Source organism: Canis aureus, chromosome 32 (genome assembly GCF_053574225.1).
Source record: "Canis aureus isolate CA01 chromosome 32, VMU_Caureus_v.1.0, whole genome shotgun sequence".
In the NCBI taxonomy this organism is placed as follows: Eukaryota; Metazoa; Chordata; class Mammalia; order Carnivora; family Canidae; genus Canis; species Canis aureus.
This window is the reverse complement of record NC_135642.1, coordinates 28,664,155-28,684,402: the sequence shown is the minus strand read 5'-3', so window position 1 is coordinate 28,684,402 and position 20,248 is coordinate 28,664,155. Positions and strand designations below refer to the sequence as shown.

Sequence of the window (20,248 nt, the reverse complement as noted above, 5' to 3'; positions counted from 1 at the left end):
TAAGGCTACAATAACCAAGATAGTGTGACAATCCTGTAAGGATAGATACATAGCTCAATGGAGCACAACAGTGTCCAGAAATAGATCAAGTTTCAACAATGTTGTCAGGATAATTCAACTAGGAAAGAATAGTTTTTTCAACAAATGGTGATGAGACAATTATACTTCCACATTAAATAATTTTGACTGTTACTTCACATCATATTAAAAAAATAATTCAAAATGGATCAGAGGCTTAACAGTTAAAATCTAAGGCTTTAAGAGGGGCGCCTGACTGGCCTAATTAGTGGAACATGCAATTCTTGATTTCAGGGTTGTAAATTTGAGCCCTACATTGGGTGCAGAGATTACTTAAAAAAATAAAACCTTAGGGGTGCCTGGGTGGCTCAGTCTGTTAAGCGTCTGCCTTTGGCTCAGGTCATGATCTCAGGGTCCTGGGATCCAGCCCCATATTGGGCTCTCTGCTCCAAGGGAAGCTTCCTTCTCCCTCTCCCTCTGCCTGCCACTCCCCCTGCTCCTGCTCTCTGTCTCTGTCACGTGAAAAAAAAAAATCCTTAAAAAAACCTTAATACTTTTAGAAGACATCAGACAAAATCTTTGTGACCTTGAGTTAGGGAAATATTTCTTAGCTAAGATGCAAAATGCATCAATCATCAAAAAAATCATAGTCTGGACACCCTCAGTTTAAAAGTCCTGCCTTTTGAAAGTACCTCTAATAAATTTATGGGATGAGCTAGAAACCAAGAGAATATATCCAAAAGACATATATATAAAAGGAATTATATGCATACTAGTAAAAAAAAAAACACCCTAAAACCCAATAATAGACAACCCAATTTTTTAAATGAGAAAAAAAGGATTTGGACACCTCATCATATACAGATGGCAAATCAGCACAGGCAAACATATTCAAAGTGACAGAATAGCAAATTAAAACAATAACATTACATACTAAAATGGTTTGAAAAACCCAAAAGCTGATCATTTTAAGGGCTAATAAGGATTTAGAGCAACTGAAATCATTAGATATTGCTGGTGGGAATGCAAAAAAAGCATATCTAGAAAACAGTTTGGCAGTTTCTCCTGAAGTTAAACATACGATTACCATACTGACCCTTTTTGGTATCTACTCCCCTTCAAAATGAAAACATGTCTACACAAGTACCTGTATGTTAATGTTTACAGCTGCCTTATTCATAATATTAAAATTAAAAACAACTCAAATGCCCATCAATTGGCTTCATACTATATGATTCCATTTATATGGCAAACTGGAAAAGAAACTACAGTGAAAGAAATCAGGTCAAAGTTTGCCAGGAACTGGGAATTCACCAGTGTTCTCTTCCAGGACTTGTATGATTTCATCTCTTATATTTAAATATCTAATCCATTTGGAATTTAGCCTGGTATTAGAAATTAACCCTGGGCATCTGGGTGGTCCAGTGGTTGAGCATCTGCCTTTGGCTCAGGTCATGATCCCGGGGTCCTGGGATCGAATCCCACATCAAGCTCCCTGCAAGGAGCCTGCTTCTGCCTCTGCCTATGTCTCTGCCTCTCTCTGTGTGTCTCTCATGAACGAATACATAAAATCTTAAAAAAAAAAAAGGAAGAAAGAAAGAAAGAAATTGATTCCTTTTAGTTATTTAAAATCCCAACTTTTGGGGCACCTAGGTGGCTAGTTGTTTAAGCGTCTGCCTTCAGCTCAGGTCATGATCTCAGGGTCCAGGGATCAAGCCCCACATGGGGCTCCCTGCTCAGCGGGGAGACTGCTTCTCCCTCTCCTCTCCAGTTATACTCTTTCTCACTCTCTTTCACAAATAAATAAAATATTTAAATTAAAAAAATCCCAACTTTTCATGACACATCATTATATACCTAATAAAACAGCTAAAGTTTTAAAAAGTCCTTAAAAAGTGAAAATACCAAACACTGTCAAGAATATGGAAAACCCAGATGTCTCATAAATTGCTGATGGAACTATAAAATGGTAAAGCTACACTAGAAGAGTTTGGCAGTTTATTAAAAAATGAAACATATATACATCGCTTTAAAAAAAAAAGATTTTATTTATTCATGAGAGACACACAGAGAGAGGGAGAGACATAGGCAGAGGGAGAAGCAGGCTCTCTGCTGGGAGCCTGATATGGGACTTCGTCCCAGGACCCCAGGATCATGACCTGAGCTGAAGGCAGATGCTCAACCACTGAACTGCCTAGGGGACCTACAACATGACTTTTTGTTTCCTACTTTTGGAAGCTCTTTTTATATTAGGAGTACAAAGCTTTTGTTTTTGACATGTCACACCCCCTGGCATTTGTCCAGATAAATGAATAAAGGCCACACAAAAACCAAACTGTGGTACATTCATATGATGGAATACTACTCAGTAACAAAAAGGAACAAACTATTAATATATGAAACTGCTTGAATCTCAAGAAAGGTATGCCGAGTTAAAAAAAAAAGATAATTTCAATGGGTCACATATTATATTATTCCATTTATGTAACATTCTTCAAGTGAAAAAATTATAGAAATGGAGAATAGTGACTGCTTGTGGTTAGGCTTGTGAGGGTGGGAGTGACTATAAAGAAGTGGCACATGGGAGATATTTGTAGCAATGAAGTAGTTCTTTATAAAAATAACTAATTGGGTTTCTAGGTTGGGGTTATTATAAATACTACTGCTATGTGTATTTGTTTTCCCATAAACTATATAATTAAGAGTAAATTCCTGGGTCAAAAGATATGTGGGTCTGGAAATTTATTAGATAATTCTAAAGTGTTTTTTTTAAAGTTTCTTAAATTTTAGTTATCATGAAAGACACACAGAGAGGCAGAGACATAGGCAGAGGAAGAAGTAGGCTCCCTGTGGGGAGCCTGTTGCTGGACTCATTCAGGACCTCAGTGAAAGGCAGATGCTCAACCACTGAGCCACCCTCTAAGGTGTTTTCTAAAGTGGTTGTATCCATTTTTAGTCCCACTTAATCCCAGTTCCAGTTACTCCATATCTTTTCGAACACTTGGTATTGTTAGTTTCTCTGGTTTAGGCATTATGCTGGGGTATAAAGAGATATCACTGTAGTCTTAATATATAATTTCCTGATTACTAATGAGATTGATAACTTATACGTGTGTGTGTGCGCGCGTGTATGCCATTTGATTTTTCTCTTTGGTGAAGGATGTTTTTAAGATTTGACCATTTTTTCCCCACTGAATTGATTTCTTAATTTGTAGTTCTTTGTAGATTCTGGTTATGTACGCACCATTAGTTATTTTTATAAAGATTTTATTTATTTATTCATGAGAGACACAGAGAGAGAGGCAGAGACACAGGCAGAGGGAGAAGCAGGCTCCATGCAGGGAGCCTGATGTGGGACTCGATCCAGGTTCACGCCCTGAGCTGAAGGCAGACGCTCAACTGCTGAACCTCTCAGGCGTCCCTACCCACCATTAGTTATATGTGTTACAAATATCTTGAACTCTATGGGTTCATTTCTATTCTCTTAATGATAGTTTCTGATGAGCAGAAATTCTTAATTTTAATGTATCCAAATACATAATTTTTTCCTTTGTAGTCAGCGCTTATAAATAAATAAATAAATAAATAAAAATAATATAAACAAATTTTTATATTTAAAATTTTTTTCACCCTCCCCTATATTTAAAATTTTATAAATAAAATAAATTTTTTATAAAATTTATAAATTTTTATAAATAAATTTTATAAATAAATTTTTATAAATAAATTTTAATAAATAAATTTTTTCCTAATCCAAGGTCATGATAATATTCTTCTAATATTACTTTGAGGAGAGACAAACCTGAGGGGTGACCTTCAAATCATCAAGCCTCCTTGCTTGAATTGGGACATTAACTTTCTATCCTTTGGCTGGGATTTATACCACTGGCTCCCCTGATTCTCAAGCCTTCAGACTTGGATTCCTGGAGTTACACTATTGACTTTCCTGAAGGTAAGGCCAGGAAGTCTTTTATTTCTTTTTTAAATTATTGTTATTTTAAATAGGCTCTAAGCCGGGCATGGAGCCCAACGTGGGACTTGAATTCACAACCTGAACTGAGATCAAGAATTGGATGCTTAACCAACTGAGTCACCTAGGCACACCAGAAAATCTTGATCTGTAGATTCAAGAAGTTCAACAAAACCCAAGTAGATACATTTTTTAAAACCATACACCAAGACACAACTTCAGATTGGAGATGGAAGCTATTGGGATTTCTTAGTATATATGCACACAATGTATATATTTTGTATATATATATACAAAATTTCAGTTATATATATACAAAATTTTATTTATATTTATAATCTCTCTCCACATACACACATAGACACAAACGCATGCCTGCACTTGTGCACACACACAAATATATCTCCTATTGGTTCTGTTTCTCTGGAGAACCTTAATACATCCAAATTCAAATGTAATTACATAAAGTATTAATGGATTAAATATTTCAGATAAATGATTTAGCCTACATTAAAAACAACAATTGTATGTTACTTTAAAAAGCACATTTAAAAAACATTCAAAAAGAGGGGGTGTCTGGGTGGCTCAGTCAGTTAAGCATCTGACTTTTGATCTCAGCTCAGATCTGATCTCAGGGTCGTGAGTTCAAGCTCCATGTTGGGCCTTATGTTGGGCCCCACATTGGGTTCCATACTGGGAGTGGAGCCTACTTAAAGAAAAAAAATTAAAAACATGCAAAAAGCTTAAAGGCAAAAAAAAAAAAAAAAAAAAAAAAAAGAAAAGAAAAGAAAAGAAAAGAAAAGAAAAAGAAAAAGAAAAAGAAAAAGAAGAAGAAAAAAAGCTTAAAGGCAAAAGTTTGGAGAAAGACACACTTTGTCAACACTAGCCAACAGAAAGCTGATATACTATTTAAGCAAAATAAAAACCACTGAAGATAAAAAGCTCACTTAATTATGAAGGTAAAAATTAAAAAAATTAATTATGAAGGTGTAAGAATTGTAAATATTACAAAAAATTGTACAAAAAAATTGTACAAAAAAATTGTAGATATTTGTAAATATCTAATAATAAAGTCTTAAAATACAGGAAGTAACACTTGACAGTTCTACAAACAAATCCACATTCTTGTGAAATTCTTTTTTATTTTTATTTTTTTATGATAGTCACACACAGAGAGGGGGGGGGCAGAGACATAGGCAGAGGGAGAAGCAGGCTCCATGCACTGGGAGCCCAATGTGGGATTCGATCCCGGGTCTCCAGGATCACGCCCTGGGCCAAAGGCAGGCACCAAACCGCTGCGCCACCCAGGGATCCCCATTCTTGTGAAATTCTAAACACGTCTCTCACAGTAATTAATATAACAAGACACAGAAAATCAGCAAGAAAATATAAGAATTGAACTTTATATTTTGTCAAGCATTTTTGTTATTTTCAGAGGGGGCATTTTTTATATGATTTACCTATTCTGTCATTACAAGAAGCTATGCTTCTTTTCCACTAGGAAAAGTACACCACAACTCTACTGCTGCCAACAGTAAATATCTGGGTCATGCAAAGATATCTTAAGATGGGAAAGTTTTTAAAGCCTATTTGAAAATGAGGGTAAGGAACAATGATATTGGACAGGAAGATGGTAAGCAGAGACTAAAGTCTCTCAAAAAAAAAAATGGAATGAACAGTAGAAATCGGGGCTTAGCATTAGGAGGAAGGTTCTCTCTGGGAATCCAAATAAACTTTGGTGAAAAACAAGATGTTATAATAAAAAAATGCAATGGATTTGAAATCATCCTGGATCTTCCTTTTACTAATTCTATGCTCTTGGACCAGTTATTGACATTTTGAACCTCAGGTTTCTTTCTTTCTTTTTTTTTTTCCTTAAGATTTTAAGATTTATTCATTCATGAGAGATACACAGAGAGAGGCAGAGACACAGGCAGAGGGAGAAGCAGGCTCCCCACAGGGAGCCTGATGTGGGACTCAACCCCAGAACTCCTTGCAAGGAGTCCAAAAAATAAAGATCATTCTATCTATCCCTATGAGGGTTAAATTTTCCTGTTATAGGCTCTCCGAGCACTGTGTCTATCTTCCTTCAAGCAATTTATTATTGAGTGTCTACACTGTGTTAGAATCCCACACAATGGTGAATAAGACAGATCAAGTTTATCATTATCTTCCTAGAACCTGGCACACCTGGCAGATAGTAAATATTCAACAAATATCCTTCAATGGTGAGCTTGTATAAAAACAAAAACAAAACCCATAGGGAGTACAAAAGTATCCAATAAATGACAAGAGGCTTTCTACAATAAAATACAGGTTATTATACTTTCTAAGTAGTGTTCTTGATGCGGAAATAAGTGCATTATGTTCCTTCACCTAAATACATTTCAAAAATAAATAAATAAATACGTTTCATTAAAGAGGAAAACAGGAAAAAATACCTCATACTAAAGAAACATCCATTTAAAGGAAAATTATTTAGATAAGTAATTTAAAAACCCCAAAATCATAGGTTACATGACAAAATTATATACTCTGGATGTTAAAAGCGAAAAAATATTTTTCTTCTATTTCATTTTTCTATTACAAAAAGTTAGATTTATGTAGGTATTACGTATAGCTTCAAACACATAAAAAGAACTTAAACAATATACAATTAAACTTTATGTCCTCCACCTAGATTTACTATTAAATTTTCGCCACATTTGTTTCCTCAATTATTAACATTTTGCTACATTCACTTTAGTGATTTGTAACATATTGCCACATTTGTTCTCCCCCTCAAGCCATTTGAAAGTAATTGCAGACAGAAAGATACTTCACCTCTAAGAACCTCAGCAAGTATCTCCTAAGAACTAAGACATTCAACATGAGCATGATAGAACATTCCAGATGCTTAACCTTGGTACACCAATGCAGTCTACTATACAGTCAAATTTCCCAATTGCTTATTTAGTAGCTTTTACGATCTAGAATCTGAACAATAATCACACACAAAATTTAGGTATCACATCTTTTTTTTTTCCAGAACTGCTCTACCACTTTTATGATACTGCCTTTTTGCAGAATCTAGAGCTTTTATTTTGATGAAGGTCCTACAATTGTCTTATTGTTTTCTCATGATGAGATTCGGGTTAAACATTCTTGGCATTTGGCAGGTGATGCGTGCTTCCTAAGTGCATCAGATCAGAAGGCATAGATCTCCATTTCAAGATAAGCCCATTATTAAATTTTTCCTTAGGACAAACACTCATTCACTTTATTAAATTAGTTTCTGGTTAGTACAACCCCTCTTTGCAAGTATTCACGAGGTGGGAGCAGGGTGGGGTAGTGGGAAAGACACTGGGATGAGATCTTAGGTTCAGTGTCAATTTGGCCAATAATTAGTTGTGGGTCCCTAGGTAAATTTCTAAAAATTTTTATCGGGGGGGGGGGGGATTGTGCCAGATTTCTAAAGACCCTGGAAAAAAAAAACAAAGATTTTATTTATTTATTTATTCATGAGAGACAGAGAGAGAGAGGCAGAGACATAGGCAGAGGGAGAAGCAGGCTCCCTGCAGGGAACTTGATGCAGGGCTTCATCCCAGGACCCCAGGATCACGACCTGAGCCAAAGGCAGACGCTGGACCACCCAGCCACCCGGGGGGGGGGGGGGGAGGGGGTCCTCTAAAGAACCTCTGAATTCTAAAATTCCATGACTGTGAATTATGTTGTAGTAGAGGCAGAGCTGGACTTGGAATCAGGAGACCTGGATTTTTAGCACCGGTTCCACCACATACCAGCTAATGTGAACATTCACAAGCCATTTAATCTCTCTAAACCTCGCATAGATAGATTTACCCCCCGCAGAGTTCGGAAGGATTAAGAGGGTTATTGCGTGTCAAGGCGCATTATAAACCGTAAAGAACTACCCGAATATCAAGTATTATTTTTATTATGTCCAGTTTTTCCTCCTTTTGATCTCATTAGTCAATCAGGGGGAAAAAAAAAAAAGAAAGAAAAAAAGACAGAAAGGGAAGACAGACCTCACCCATTTAAACTTTAAATCCCCCCAAAACGACAGCATCCCTAATGGTGCGTCACTATCAGCGCATGGAATTGAGGAGAGTCTTATTCCGTGCAGGCTCACGCTTTGTTCACGACGCCGGCTGAAGTTACAAGACAGGTACTCACTTGCACAGGCCGATCCCTCCTAGGGAGATGGCGATTGCTCTGGGAAATCCCAGATCTGGCGGGGGCAAGCCCCGGAGTGCGGTGTAGGAGAATGGCAACGGGGACTGGAAGGCCTCCGGGCTCGGGGGTGGGCTTCGGGCGGCGCCCCGGGGCGCGCGGCAGGGGGCGGCGATGCGGGGCCGGCGCCCCGGGGGCAGCTCCTGCGCCTGCAGCGAGCGGGGCCGGCCGTGCCGCGCGCTCAGCCTCCTCGGGCCCAGGGCACGTCCCCCGCCCCCTCCCCGAGCCAGCCGGCGGGACCTGTCACCCGGGCCGGCCCTTCATACTCTTGCAACACTTGGAGCCATGCAGGGTTCTTATTTCCTAAACCGGCCCTACGGCTTCTTTCCAGCCTTTTGATTGGAACTCGGGGAACTTCGTTCGCTCGTGCACACGGGCCACATTCTTTTTTTTTTTTTTTTCTTCTTCTTCTTCTTCCTTCCCCCCGATTGTTCAGCAGCACTGATAAAAAGTATCTCCCCGACAGAGGCTCAGGGCGCGCACACGCCCCTCTGCTTGCACTGAGCAACCCAGCAACGCTCTACGCCGCGCAGCGCCCGGCAGCGTCGCGGCTCAAGACTGCAGACGCCGCCCGACCCTGAAAATGGCTAACGAGGAGCGGCGGGAGAACGGCGGCGCGGCGGACGTTGGTGCGGTTGGACGTGCCTGACCTCCCGGCCCACGCAAGGGGTCGCGCCGCCCAGGTGGCCGCCGCCGGCTCCGCCGAGCGCGCCGGGCGCCGTCCCCCGCCCCGCCCCGCCCCCGCGCCAGTGCGCACGCGCGGCCGTCATCCGGGTGCTGGCGGCGGCTGCAGGTTGCGCTGGGGTGGCGGACAGGGGGCGGGGCCAGCGGCTCATTGTGCGCAGCGCTGCGCGGCGCCGGCGGCCGCCGAGGCCTGGGTCGAAGTTGGCGCTGCCGCCGCCCTGCAGCCCACTCGCTGCCTCGGCAGCGCGCTGCTCTTCTAAAATGGCTGCCGCTACCGGTGCTGTGGCAGCCTCCGCCGCCTCGGGTCCGGCGGAAGGTAAAAAGATCACTGATCTGCGGGTCATCGATCTCAAGTCCGAGCTGAAGCGGCGGAACTTGGACATCACGGGGGTGAAGACTGTGCTGGTTTCCCGGCTGAAGCAGGTGAGGCCCGGCGAGGTCCGCGGAGGGGAGCGTAGGCCGCGCCTCGGAGCCCCCCGCTTCCGCCGCCGGGGCCCGCCGGGCTGCGCGGTGGGGAGGCCCCGGGCGGCGGCCGCGCGCGCGCGGGGAGGGCGAGGAGCCTCCCGCGGCGCCCCCGCCCCCGCCGCCGCCGCCGCCGCCGCGAGCCGCGCTGGGCCTGCGAGGGGCCTGCGAGGGGCCCGCGAGCCGCCCGCGAGGCGCCCGGGACCGGCCGCGGCAGCCGAGCGCGCCCCTGCTCGCCCCGGGCCGGCCCCGCCGGGCTGCGAGGGCGGCGGCGGACACCCGGGAGGCGCTCGGCGCCCAGTCTTTGGCGGCGGCGAGCGCGTGCATTTCCCGGCCTCGGAGGGACTGGTTACTTTGGTGACTTCGGCGAAGTTACCGTTTAATTGTGCCCAACCGTTTCCTCCCCATCGGGGGGGGGGGGGGGGCGTGTGCGTGTGTGTGTGCAGGGGTGGGGAGTGGGAGAGGGAGTTGAGGGGTGGGTCAGAGGAGCGGGTTTGTTTTCCGCTGGGTTTTCAGTTTTTGCATCAGAGCAATCTGCCTCCCTTTTTTTTTTTTTTTTTTTTTTCCTTCTCCCCCATCCCTGATTACCTTTCTGCTTTTATTTCAGCGAGCGTTGGAATTGTAGTAGCGGGGAAATAAGTTTGCATTTTAGAAATTAGGGAGACTCTTTGGAGTCATTTACTTCCGCAGCTAAGCAGCTCTTCCGCAATGGAGAATAGATTTTTGTTCGCTATGATAATATGTGATATTTAATTACCTCGACTCGGTAGAATTTAAAACTCCATGTGATTTTTTTTTTTTTTTTTTTTGGAGTCCTAATGATATTTTCTCCGTGAAAGTTTCTCTCCCTCGTGTAGTTTAATTGCTTGGGTTTTTGGTTTGTTTTTTTTTTTTGTTTTTGTTTTTGTTTTTTTTTTTTTTTTGAAGTCGGTTTATGAGATGACTGGCAATTCGAATGTCTTGAGGCTTGAGGTTTGCTAATTTTTTTTTTTTTGCGTTTTTATAAAATAAGTTTAGATAGATTGTGTAGCATATTAACTTCTCTTTCTAATGTAGGCTATTGAAGAGGAAGGAGGCGATCCAGATAATATTGAATTAACTGTTTCAACTGATACTCCAAACAAGAAACCAACCAAAGGCAAAGGTTGTTACGAGTTATGAACATATTTTAAAATATATTTTGGTTATATAACTTGCCTCTGCTCTTGTGCCACTTGCCCTGTTTATATAGTGCTACTCTTCGCTATTTCCCTCTGGCACTCTGCCTTCTTGGGTCAAGGAAGAAAAGTTACTGTTGCCAGGCTCTGGATAACTTGTAGCCTTTAAGATTTGGCTAAAGCTAACCTGAAAGCGAGACCGGTTCTTTATTGCTTCCAAAAAATTTACACAGTCCAGTTTCATAATGTTGCTTCCTTCATGGTGTGAAGACCTAAAGAATAAAAAATACAGTTTAATACACGTCTACCTTGCCCCACAATTGGCAGAGTATTGATGGAATTCCTTCCAAATCTTTCACCTTGGCTCCTGCTGATTTTTTTCTAGTATATTAAAATTTTATAACCTTTATGTTTAGTATTTTGTCTTACTTGGTGAACTTAATTTCCATTTATGCTATTATACATTCTGATTTTCAGTGAAACTCAAAAAGACCTCACCAATCATACTAACAAGGTAGGGAAAATCCATGATTACTTAGCTTTAAAAAAAAAAAAAAAGGCGCTTTAAATTATAGGGTTATGTTAAGGATTTTAATTTTATGACTTTTAAACTAGGCCAGAGTATATTTCCAGGATATAGTGATTTAACGAATAGAGAAAAGTGGTTTTAAATGAACATTTTGACAATATAAATGGGACTTAAGTATTTTTTAGATTTTCTGGTAATTTAAGTCTTGACTTGAATAATTGTAAATTTCTCCCACCCTCCCGTAAGCATAGTGGCAGAGGATAGACTTGATGTGGGTTATCTGGATCCTGGTGCCTATTTACAATTTCCATATAGAATGTGTCATGGGCAGCTGCAGAATTTTAAAAAAATCTAACTTTCCTTACTGCTTTAAGTATCCTAATACCACTCTGTCTGCCATGTACCAGATTGATTATAGCTAGGGTAAAATGATTGAGTGGATTAACCTTGAAAAGAAGGGAATATTAACATTTGATCCTAAGCAATCTGTAGGCATTAATTAGGACCAGGCAGATCTTGATGCCTTCTCACTATTTGAGTCTTCATAGGTCTGCAAGAGTTCCCCTTTTGTCCCAAAGGAAATTGAAAAGGCCCAAGTAGTATTTCCTGGGTGGGATGGGAATAACAGAGGTGGAAATGGAGTTTAGAGGAATAACAAAGGTATCTTGAAGGTCTGTGGCTTTTAAATGTAACTCTGACTCAGTGTATCACTTTGAGAGATACATTTTCCTCTTGAGAGAAGCTTCTGCTGGGAAGCCTGTGCTGACAAACCAGAGGCTATTTCAAAATGAGGCATAGACATTTTGGAAATAAGTATATCAGGAATTAACCATATTTCTTATAGTGATTTTGATTCATGTCATTTATTTAACACATTGTGATAGTTCAACAGATGTTATGTATTAATCACAGTTCCAGATTACTCAAGCTAATTATCGATTTTAGCATCTAAAGTAAACCTCATCTGATAAGTTCATTCTCACCTATTTTTAATTTCTTTGTGTATCTCTTTTTCAGTTATTAGGAACTTCATTCGTCTTACATTAGAAATAATTTCAGCAATATAAAATTTTAAGTTTTTTTCTCTCTATGCAATATGTACGTATAATTGCTTTGTTGATTTTATCTTTTATATGGATTATTAAGATATTTGAACTAATTTTTCCATGACACTGATATTAAGGTGTCTCCTGGTCTTTAGTTAGAAATTTAATCATTTGTCTGTAGCAGACTACTACTGAGTACTTCATGAGACTCATTATAGGACACACAAGGAATATAGCACTTGCCTCCTTAAATTCCATTTTACATTGGTTTGAAAATTCTATGAATTACAAAGAAATAATGTAAATCCCAAACTAAGAACCTGGTTTGAATTAATGTGCAATTAAAGATGCATATATATTTATTTTATTAAAGATGCTTGAAAGTAAAATTATTTTATGTCAAGTTTAAAAATAATGTTGGGGATCCCTGGGTGGCTGAGCAGTTTGGCGCCTGCCTTCAGCCCAGGGCCTGATCCTGGGGTCCAGGGATCCAGTCCCCGCATCAGGATCCCTGCATGGAGCCTGCTTCTCCCTCTGCCTGCATCTCTGCCGCGCTCTCTCTCTCTCTCTCATGAATAAATAAATAAATAAAATCTTTAAAAAAAAGTTTAAAATGTTAAAAAATAAATATAAAAATAAGTATAAAAACAGTAAAAATCAAATTTGAAAATGGAAACCTAAAAATAACAGTAAGTTTTAAAATCAGGGATTTGTGGGACTCCTGAGTGGCTCAGTAGTGAGTGTCTGCCTTCAGCTCAGCGCACGATCCAGGGTCCTGGGATCAAGTCTCCACATTGGGCTCCCTGGTGGGGAGCCCACTTCTCCCTCTGTCTATGTCTTTCTGCCTCTCTCTCTCTCTTTGTGTCTCTAATGAAATAAAGAAATCTTTAAAAAATAAAAAAATAATAATAAAATCAAGGATTCGAGAAATACTATTTTAGTTTGATGTCAGTTTTTCAGTTTAATTGCTGAATTACTACATTAAATTCTTTTTTCCAAATCTTATTTCACTTAACAGTATCTACCTTGAAAATAACTTCATTTTGGTCATATCACCCTTCCTTCAATAGTCTGTTTCCTTTTTTTATAAAATTGGAATTTTTATTAGCTCATCTGTAAGACTTTTTAATTCTGAAATTTAATAATTATATGTGGTCAGGAGTCAGAAGAACAATGCTTTCTGTTTAAAATAGGAATATAAGGAAGAAACCGTAAAGCTCATAGGTGTTCAGTATAAATAGTCTTTAGGACAGATTATTAGAAAAGGAAAACAAAGGGATTACTTAGAGATGGTCATGTAGACATCGGTAAGATAGAGCATATAATAGCTTGTCAGGTAAATAAATAATTTTTGCTAATCTTAAGATATCAAGTAAAAGCTAAACGATGTTAAGAAAGCCAGAGAGAAACTTAATGGGTCTGGAAAAATTACTTAGGTGAAATATTAAGCTCATTCTCTTATAATTGCAGGGTCACTGTTTCTTTAAAATGTTTTATGCTAACGTGTTTGTGTTTAGACAGTGGAGGAAAAGGGATCTGTATTCGTAACTATATTTTAGAATGTTTTTAAAACAAGTTTGTGCTTGTAATAAATGTTGATCATGTTATAGTTGGTTCTAATATTGTTTACAAAATTTGTTTGCATGTGGTTAATACGGTGAAAAGGTTTGTAGCTTATAATGGTTGTTCCTTCTGAGTCTTTTTTACAACTTTCTTTGCTCTGAACCTTTTAATAAGTAACATAGAAGAAAGCTTTACGGGGAGATTTACTGTCATATTATTTGGGTGTGTGTTAAGAAAGCAGTTAAACAGGTAGAGCTAACTCCTCATTAACTTGTTTAAGAGATTACAGACTTAAAGCTTCTTTTGCTTTACTTGATGATGGCATCATAGTCTTGATTTTCAACCTTTAGGGCCACCTCTAAACTTCAGCAAAAAGTTATTTTATGTGGTTAATCAGTATAGTATTCAGAATTACCTATAATGCAGTACTTCTTGATGTTGAAATGTGCAATATGTGCAGACTTAGTAAAAGTTCAAATTACTACATGAAATCTGATTTTTTCCCTTCTGTAGAAACAAGTATAATTTGGGGCTATAGGTTTATCCAAACATCTAATGCCTAATTTTGTATGGAAAATACTGCAATGTTGGGCAGCCCAGGTAGCTCAGCAGTTTAGCGCCACCTTCAGCCCAGGGCGTGATCCTGGAGACCCGGGACCCAGTCCCACGTCGGGCTCCCTGCATGGAGCCTGCTTCTCCCTCTGCCTGTGTCTGTCTGTCTCTCTTTCTCTCTCTCTGTCTCTCATGAATAAATAAATAATCTTAAAAAAAACCCCACAATGTAATTAATTACGTTTACTGTGTAAAGCTTTCTAAAATTTGTGTCTGATAAGGATGTAGTAAACCACATAAAATGCATTTAACACAATGCAGTATTTTAGTGTACTTTAACTCTTGCCCTTTTTCTTCCAGCCACAGTATGTTTGGGTATTAAGGAAACTAATCAGAACTGTGGCATTGAGAAGGGCTTTAGGGACAGAATTGTCATAGATATTTTTGGGTACTCACTAGGCTAGAAACTGTGGGAGGGTAAGGACATAGTCTTTCCTTTACATTAGTCTCTCTAATACCTAGCACAGTGCTAGGCATGTAACAGGTACTCAGAAAATATTTGTTGAATGAATACAGAGGGTCATATGATGGCTTTCTCAACTGCTTTAAAAAATACCCCTTTTGGTGCTTATTTTAATTGCCTATTTCTTTGTCAGAAGCACGTGTATCAGGGATTAAGAGTTATCTTCCAGAAGTACCTTACTCAATGGCACTGGTGGCTCCTTCTTAGGCAGTGATATGTAAAAGCATACTTACTCTCAGAACATGTGAATCATTGCAACGTCCTTTTATTCCTTACCATTTTGTTGCTGTGTTGGAAATCCTCATAACTTTTGCTGGAATATCGTCCAGCCTCATTTTCACATAACCAAAACAGACCTTTAACTTCTGCCATTAAAACCTGCAGCTTGTTTTCTGCAGTTTATATGGTGGATTATGTTTATCATCAAAGCACTCATGTACTTTTCCCAGCTGTTTTATTGTGTTAGATGTGGTGTGTGTCAAGGCAGGTAAAATTTTCTAGTGCTTTAAGATAGTGTGCTTCTTCCAAATTAGTCCTCTTCTGTGCATTCTGAATTAGGAGCAGAGGGCATTAAACTTTACCTCCCCTTTCATGAACTCTTGTAAACGAATTGTCCAGGAGTTAGGGGAAAAAGAAATATTATTAGTTGGTGGCATCAGAAATGGTTTTAAAGAAAAGGTTGAGCAATGGTATAAGGTATAAGGGTGGAATTTACTAGTTAATTAATCAACTATGCTATATTTCTCACATATATGTCACAGCCCCAAGGCTGTGCATTTCTGGGGGTTAACTATTTACATCCTGAACTCCATGGCCTGAGTTAGTCTCACATGGCAGATCTGGTACCCTGGAATGGTAGTTTACCTTATGGCTTTACAATTGTTTTCCAGATTATAAAAAGGGAAATATGTTCATTAAGAAAAATTCGTAATCCAGAAGAGTACTAAAAGGTGAAAATTGCCCATAATTCCACCACCCTGAATCCATCACGTGTGTTCTTTGTTGATCTAAGGTGTCTACATACATGTGCACAAACTCATAGGAGTTTGATGTTTACGGACTGTTTTTTTTTCCTTTTCAACAACTAAAATAGGTTCACATTATACATGGTGTTTTGTTAAATGTAGATAGAATTGAAGTTTTCTCTAGTCTGGAGAATCTGAAAACAATAATCTTCTTCTTACATTCTTTTCTTTTAGCTACTTAGTTATGTATGCTCTGTCATCCTAGTGGTTCCATAATGTTAGAAACATTTGAGTTTTTAAAAATACAGATACTAGGCTCCTGCCTCCCCAGAGGCTTGGTTTTGGCTGGTCTGTTGGGGTACAGGGTTCATTATTTTCTAAAAGTTCCCTAGGTAATTCTCATGCAGTTGGAGTTTTAAGAACCTCTGACTGCTCTAGACTAGAGTTTGAAGCTTGGCATCATTGTCATTCATTTCTTTCTGCCTGTCCATTTGCAAATTGTTTCAGATACTTTACATTTTCCTTGCATTGCTTTATTTGCTATTTGACAGTAAGGCTAAGGGTCAGCTGGTAGTATTTTCTTTTTATTGATGGAATAGAAAAATAACCCATTAAAAATTGAATCCTATTTTTGCTGCCATTTAAATTAAAATCTCATGTGTACACACATGCATGTATTTTGTGTGTATGTGTGTTTTTGTTTAGTTTGGTTATCTTTAGTCAACAAAGTTAGCAGATTTTTAAAGATATGCTTTTGATATTTTCTAGAGTTATTATAAGGACTGAATTATCTGCAGTAGATTTAAAAAATATTAAAATGATCTGTTGGATGACTGTGATGTTTAAGAAAATGTACAGAGTGTTTTAGAAAGATTTCATTAGTAAAACATGAGTATAATAGAAGAGATGCTAAAACATTGCATGCAGTTGCATGCAGACAACACAAAGCATAGTCTGATTATTTTAAGATACTCCATGCATTTGGGGAGGGGAAAGGTTGTTGCTGGAAACATTCACATTCAGTTTGGCTTGTATTCTGAATCCCTCCTCCCTCTCTCAACAGCAATTTTATGACTAAACAGTTTCTATGTTTTATATCTTTTGTAAATGTTTATGAAGAAGAGTTACTCAAGTCACAAAGTTCTTGGGCAGAATTACTTTAGATCTACTTATTAAATGGAGTTTTTAAATTTTATTTATTTTATTTATTTTTTATTTTGAGGTATTTCTGAACTTGAAAAGGAAAATTGCAAATCCTTAGGCCATTTTGCCTTTGGAGGAGAAAACCAATTTATGACCTAGAATCCTTTATTCATAATTTTGAAATATGGAAGTTCTGAAAATTGAAAGTTTTAAGTTTGTTATCAAAAGTGAAGCTATTTATGGTATTTATTTATAGTCTTGATTTATTTCATTTTGTGTGAATATGCATGTTTCATTGCACAAATATTTCTGTGATTGATTGAGAGACCCTGTTCCAGAAGCCACTGGGAAGTTTAGATTAATAAATGGTATATATACTGCCATACTCTTCTAAAATCTGAAAATTCTGAATTATCCTTAATCCTAAAAATTAAATAATTGTGGATCTGTACATATTTATGTTACACAAATAAGAAAGTAAGAAAATGTTTCTAGCATCACCTTCCTTTGTTGTTTACATTTTTACTTTGCTGTTTTATTTTAGACCCTAAAAATCACGCAAGGAATATTGCAGTGCTTTTGTGTGAAATAATGTAATTTCAAAAATAACCGTGTGTTACTACTATGATAACTTAAAATGTGATGTTAATTTTGCTTCCATTTGTATTTTGTTATTCAGGCTATCTTTACTGTTCAAGTTATTTTCTGGTTTTGTTCCTCAAAGCATTGAAGTTAGCCTTCAGGGGTAACTGGCTGGCTCATTTGGTAGAGCATGTGACTCTTGATCCTGGGATCATGAGTTGAATCCCATGTTGGGCATACTTAAAAATTTTGTTTGGAAGAAAGGGCAGCTCAGCTGGCTGGTTCAGTTGGTGGAACATGCAACTCTTAGCATTGTGAGTTCGAGCACCACATCGAGTTTAGAGATTGCTTAAAAATAAAATTTAAAAAAAAGTTAGACTTCAGTTGCATTAAACTTTTAAGTTAGTACCCTCATCTGGATTGTACCACCTTCCTTTACACCAACTCACATTTCTGTGGCACATGCCAGAGTCCTTGAAGGACTTAAAGATTAGTTGATTAATTTGCTGTAGGAGTTTTGACAGCACAGGCTTAAATGGGAGCTAGAAATAGACATGGTTACTGACTGTACAAAAAAGTGCTGAAGGTAGTGTTGCTTGTTAAGGGGGATTTGGTTTCCTTTTAGTTATTTCTCACCTGTGACATAAGTTAGGAATCCATAGAGGTACTTTGTAGCATCATTGAAGTTTGGAATTTTTAGTCCTTACTGACAGGATAGGGCTGCACATGGGGCTAGTTTGCCTGGCACATCATCTCTTCTTGTTGCAGTGAAGGATGAACAGAAATCCAAACCTTGTTACATCCAACCTAGGGACTTATTCCATTATTAGGGAAATTACCTGCTCTTATATAATGTTGTACTAGGTCTAGGCTAGATGATGATCCTCAGAGCTTTTTAAAATGTGAATTATATTTTGTATGGGAGAAGGATGATACTTTTCTCATAAAGGAAGAAATTTCAATGTAATTTCTAATTCAACGTGTGTGAAGTAAGCCCAACATTATAGATTTTGAAAGCAGTCAAAAGCTAGAGTGTAAAACCGCAGGGTTTCGGTTTTTATGTTTTTTTTTTTTTTTTGAATGATCAAAGATGTTTTTATAAAGTTTGTTCATGACTTCATTCTAAATGTACAGAATAAAAAATGATGTCAATTCATTCCTTAGACGCCAACCAGAATTTTCTTGTCTCAAAATTAAAAGATCAGTTTCCGAAGAGGGTAGAATTTCAGTTTTCTTAAACACTATGTACCTATCAAGTTATTACTACAGTTTCATCACTATGTTTGAAAACTTTGTCCTTTAGTTTTATGTTTACAAGCTGATACATTAATGTCCAGTGCTTTTGTGTGATACAGCTGTTTAAAACAGTAAGGCATAGAAAAGTTGGGCCTTTTTGTGTTCTTCGGACTCTTCTGGGCTGTTTATCATGGGGCAGGTTACATAATCTTGGAGTCCTACCTTTAAACATTTTGTAGATGTGGCTTTTAGAGTCTGTTTACATTAAGAGAGCATTAACAACCGGTAGCTACTCACAGATCTAATGGCTTTCTGGGTTTTGAGAGGTGGGGATAAATAGGCCTGGGTTTAAATTGAAGCACGGCCTTCACTAGTTCTGTAATCTGATTAACTTTTGAGCAACAGTTTCCTTTTTTTTTTTTTTTAATAGAATGGGGATAATAGTTTCATAGTAGTTAGGAGGATAAAATAAATAAATAGATTACTGTATATAAAACATTTATCCTAGTGCCTGGACCCTGGAAGCCACTTAAGTGGGGATGGTGTCTGCAGTGTTGGTTTTGTGGCTGTGATGCAATTTGGTTTTCCTTTAAGTAAACTAAAACAAGTGAAATTCACCGAAGTGTGCAAAGTATACATAGTTTGTCACTATGCTGAAGACTGCCATTTCAAAGATAATATCTTTAAACTGAGTTAATTAACCACTCCTTAGTAAGATAATGTCTTTTAAGTAGGTCATACTAGGATGTAATGGAAAGAACTTCAGACTGGAAATGAGAAGCCTTGGCTTCCAGTTCTGACATCATCATTTACTAGCTTTGGACAAGCTACTTAACTTTTCAGGCTCATTTTCTCTTTCCTAAGATTGTGATTACCTGCCTCATGTACCATAAGGTGCTTGGGAAAATCAATTGAACTTAAAAAAACAAAACAAAACAAAAAAAAACAACTTTGCAAATTAGGGCACCTGGATGGCTCAGTTGGTTAAGTGTCTGCCTTCAGCTCAGGTCATGATCCCAGGGTCCTAGGATTGAGCCTTGCATCTATCTGTCCCCTTCTCAGTGGGGAGCCTGCTGCTTCTCCCTCTGCCTGCTGCTCCTCCTGCTTTTGCTCTCTCACATTCTCTCAAATAAATAAATAAAATCTTTTTAAAAATGCTTGTAAATTGTAAAGCAGTTTATAATTGTAAGCAGCAAATACTATTTGCAAAGGTTCTGAAGGCATCCGTGTCCTTTCCCGTCTCCTGCCCCTCCCACCCTACCCCCGCCCCCAGTGCTCTACTCTGTAGATTACTTGGTAGTATGTTTTGGCATCCTATATTTTTAAAAAGCGTACTTTTCCCAAAAAGCAGCATCTTTAAGGTTTTATACTATGGAACTTCCTCTAAATGTGATGGAAGAATTTAGTGAGCTCTTTCTTACCTGATACTGTTTTCAGAGAAGGAACATCTTCACTTATTTTTGTTCTTTTAAATTAGTAATAAACACTTTCTGACCCCCCAGACTTTGTTAGTTGTCCCTTGTAGTAACTTCTATTTCCTATTTTCCCTAAAATACACACACACCAACATTCTAAATAGGAAATGAAT

General features: G+C 38.6%; 1 protein-coding gene across 16 annotated transcripts in view; it reads left to right on the top strand.

Annotated features, from left to right (window-relative positions):
• Positions 1-9,052: 9,052 nt before the first annotated feature.
• Positions 9,053-20,248, top strand: part of SLTM (SAFB like transcription modulator) — a 98,630-nt gene continuing 87,434 nt past the window's right edge. For 9 of the 16 annotated variants that reach the window (XM_077881272.1, XM_077881271.1, XM_077881267.1 and 6 more), the window contains exons 1-2: positions 9,055-9,325; positions 10,421-10,508. In XM_077881272.1, coding sequence (XP_077737398.1) covers positions 9,164-9,325; positions 10,421-10,508 — 250 coding nt within the window. In that variant the 5' untranslated portion in view covers positions 9,055-9,163. Of the gene's footprint in view, positions 9,326-9,974; positions 10,337-10,420; positions 10,509-20,248 lie in introns of those variants that run through there. The other 7 variants (XM_077881260.1, XM_077881259.1, XM_077881257.1 and 4 more) reach the window with 4 other exon arrangements.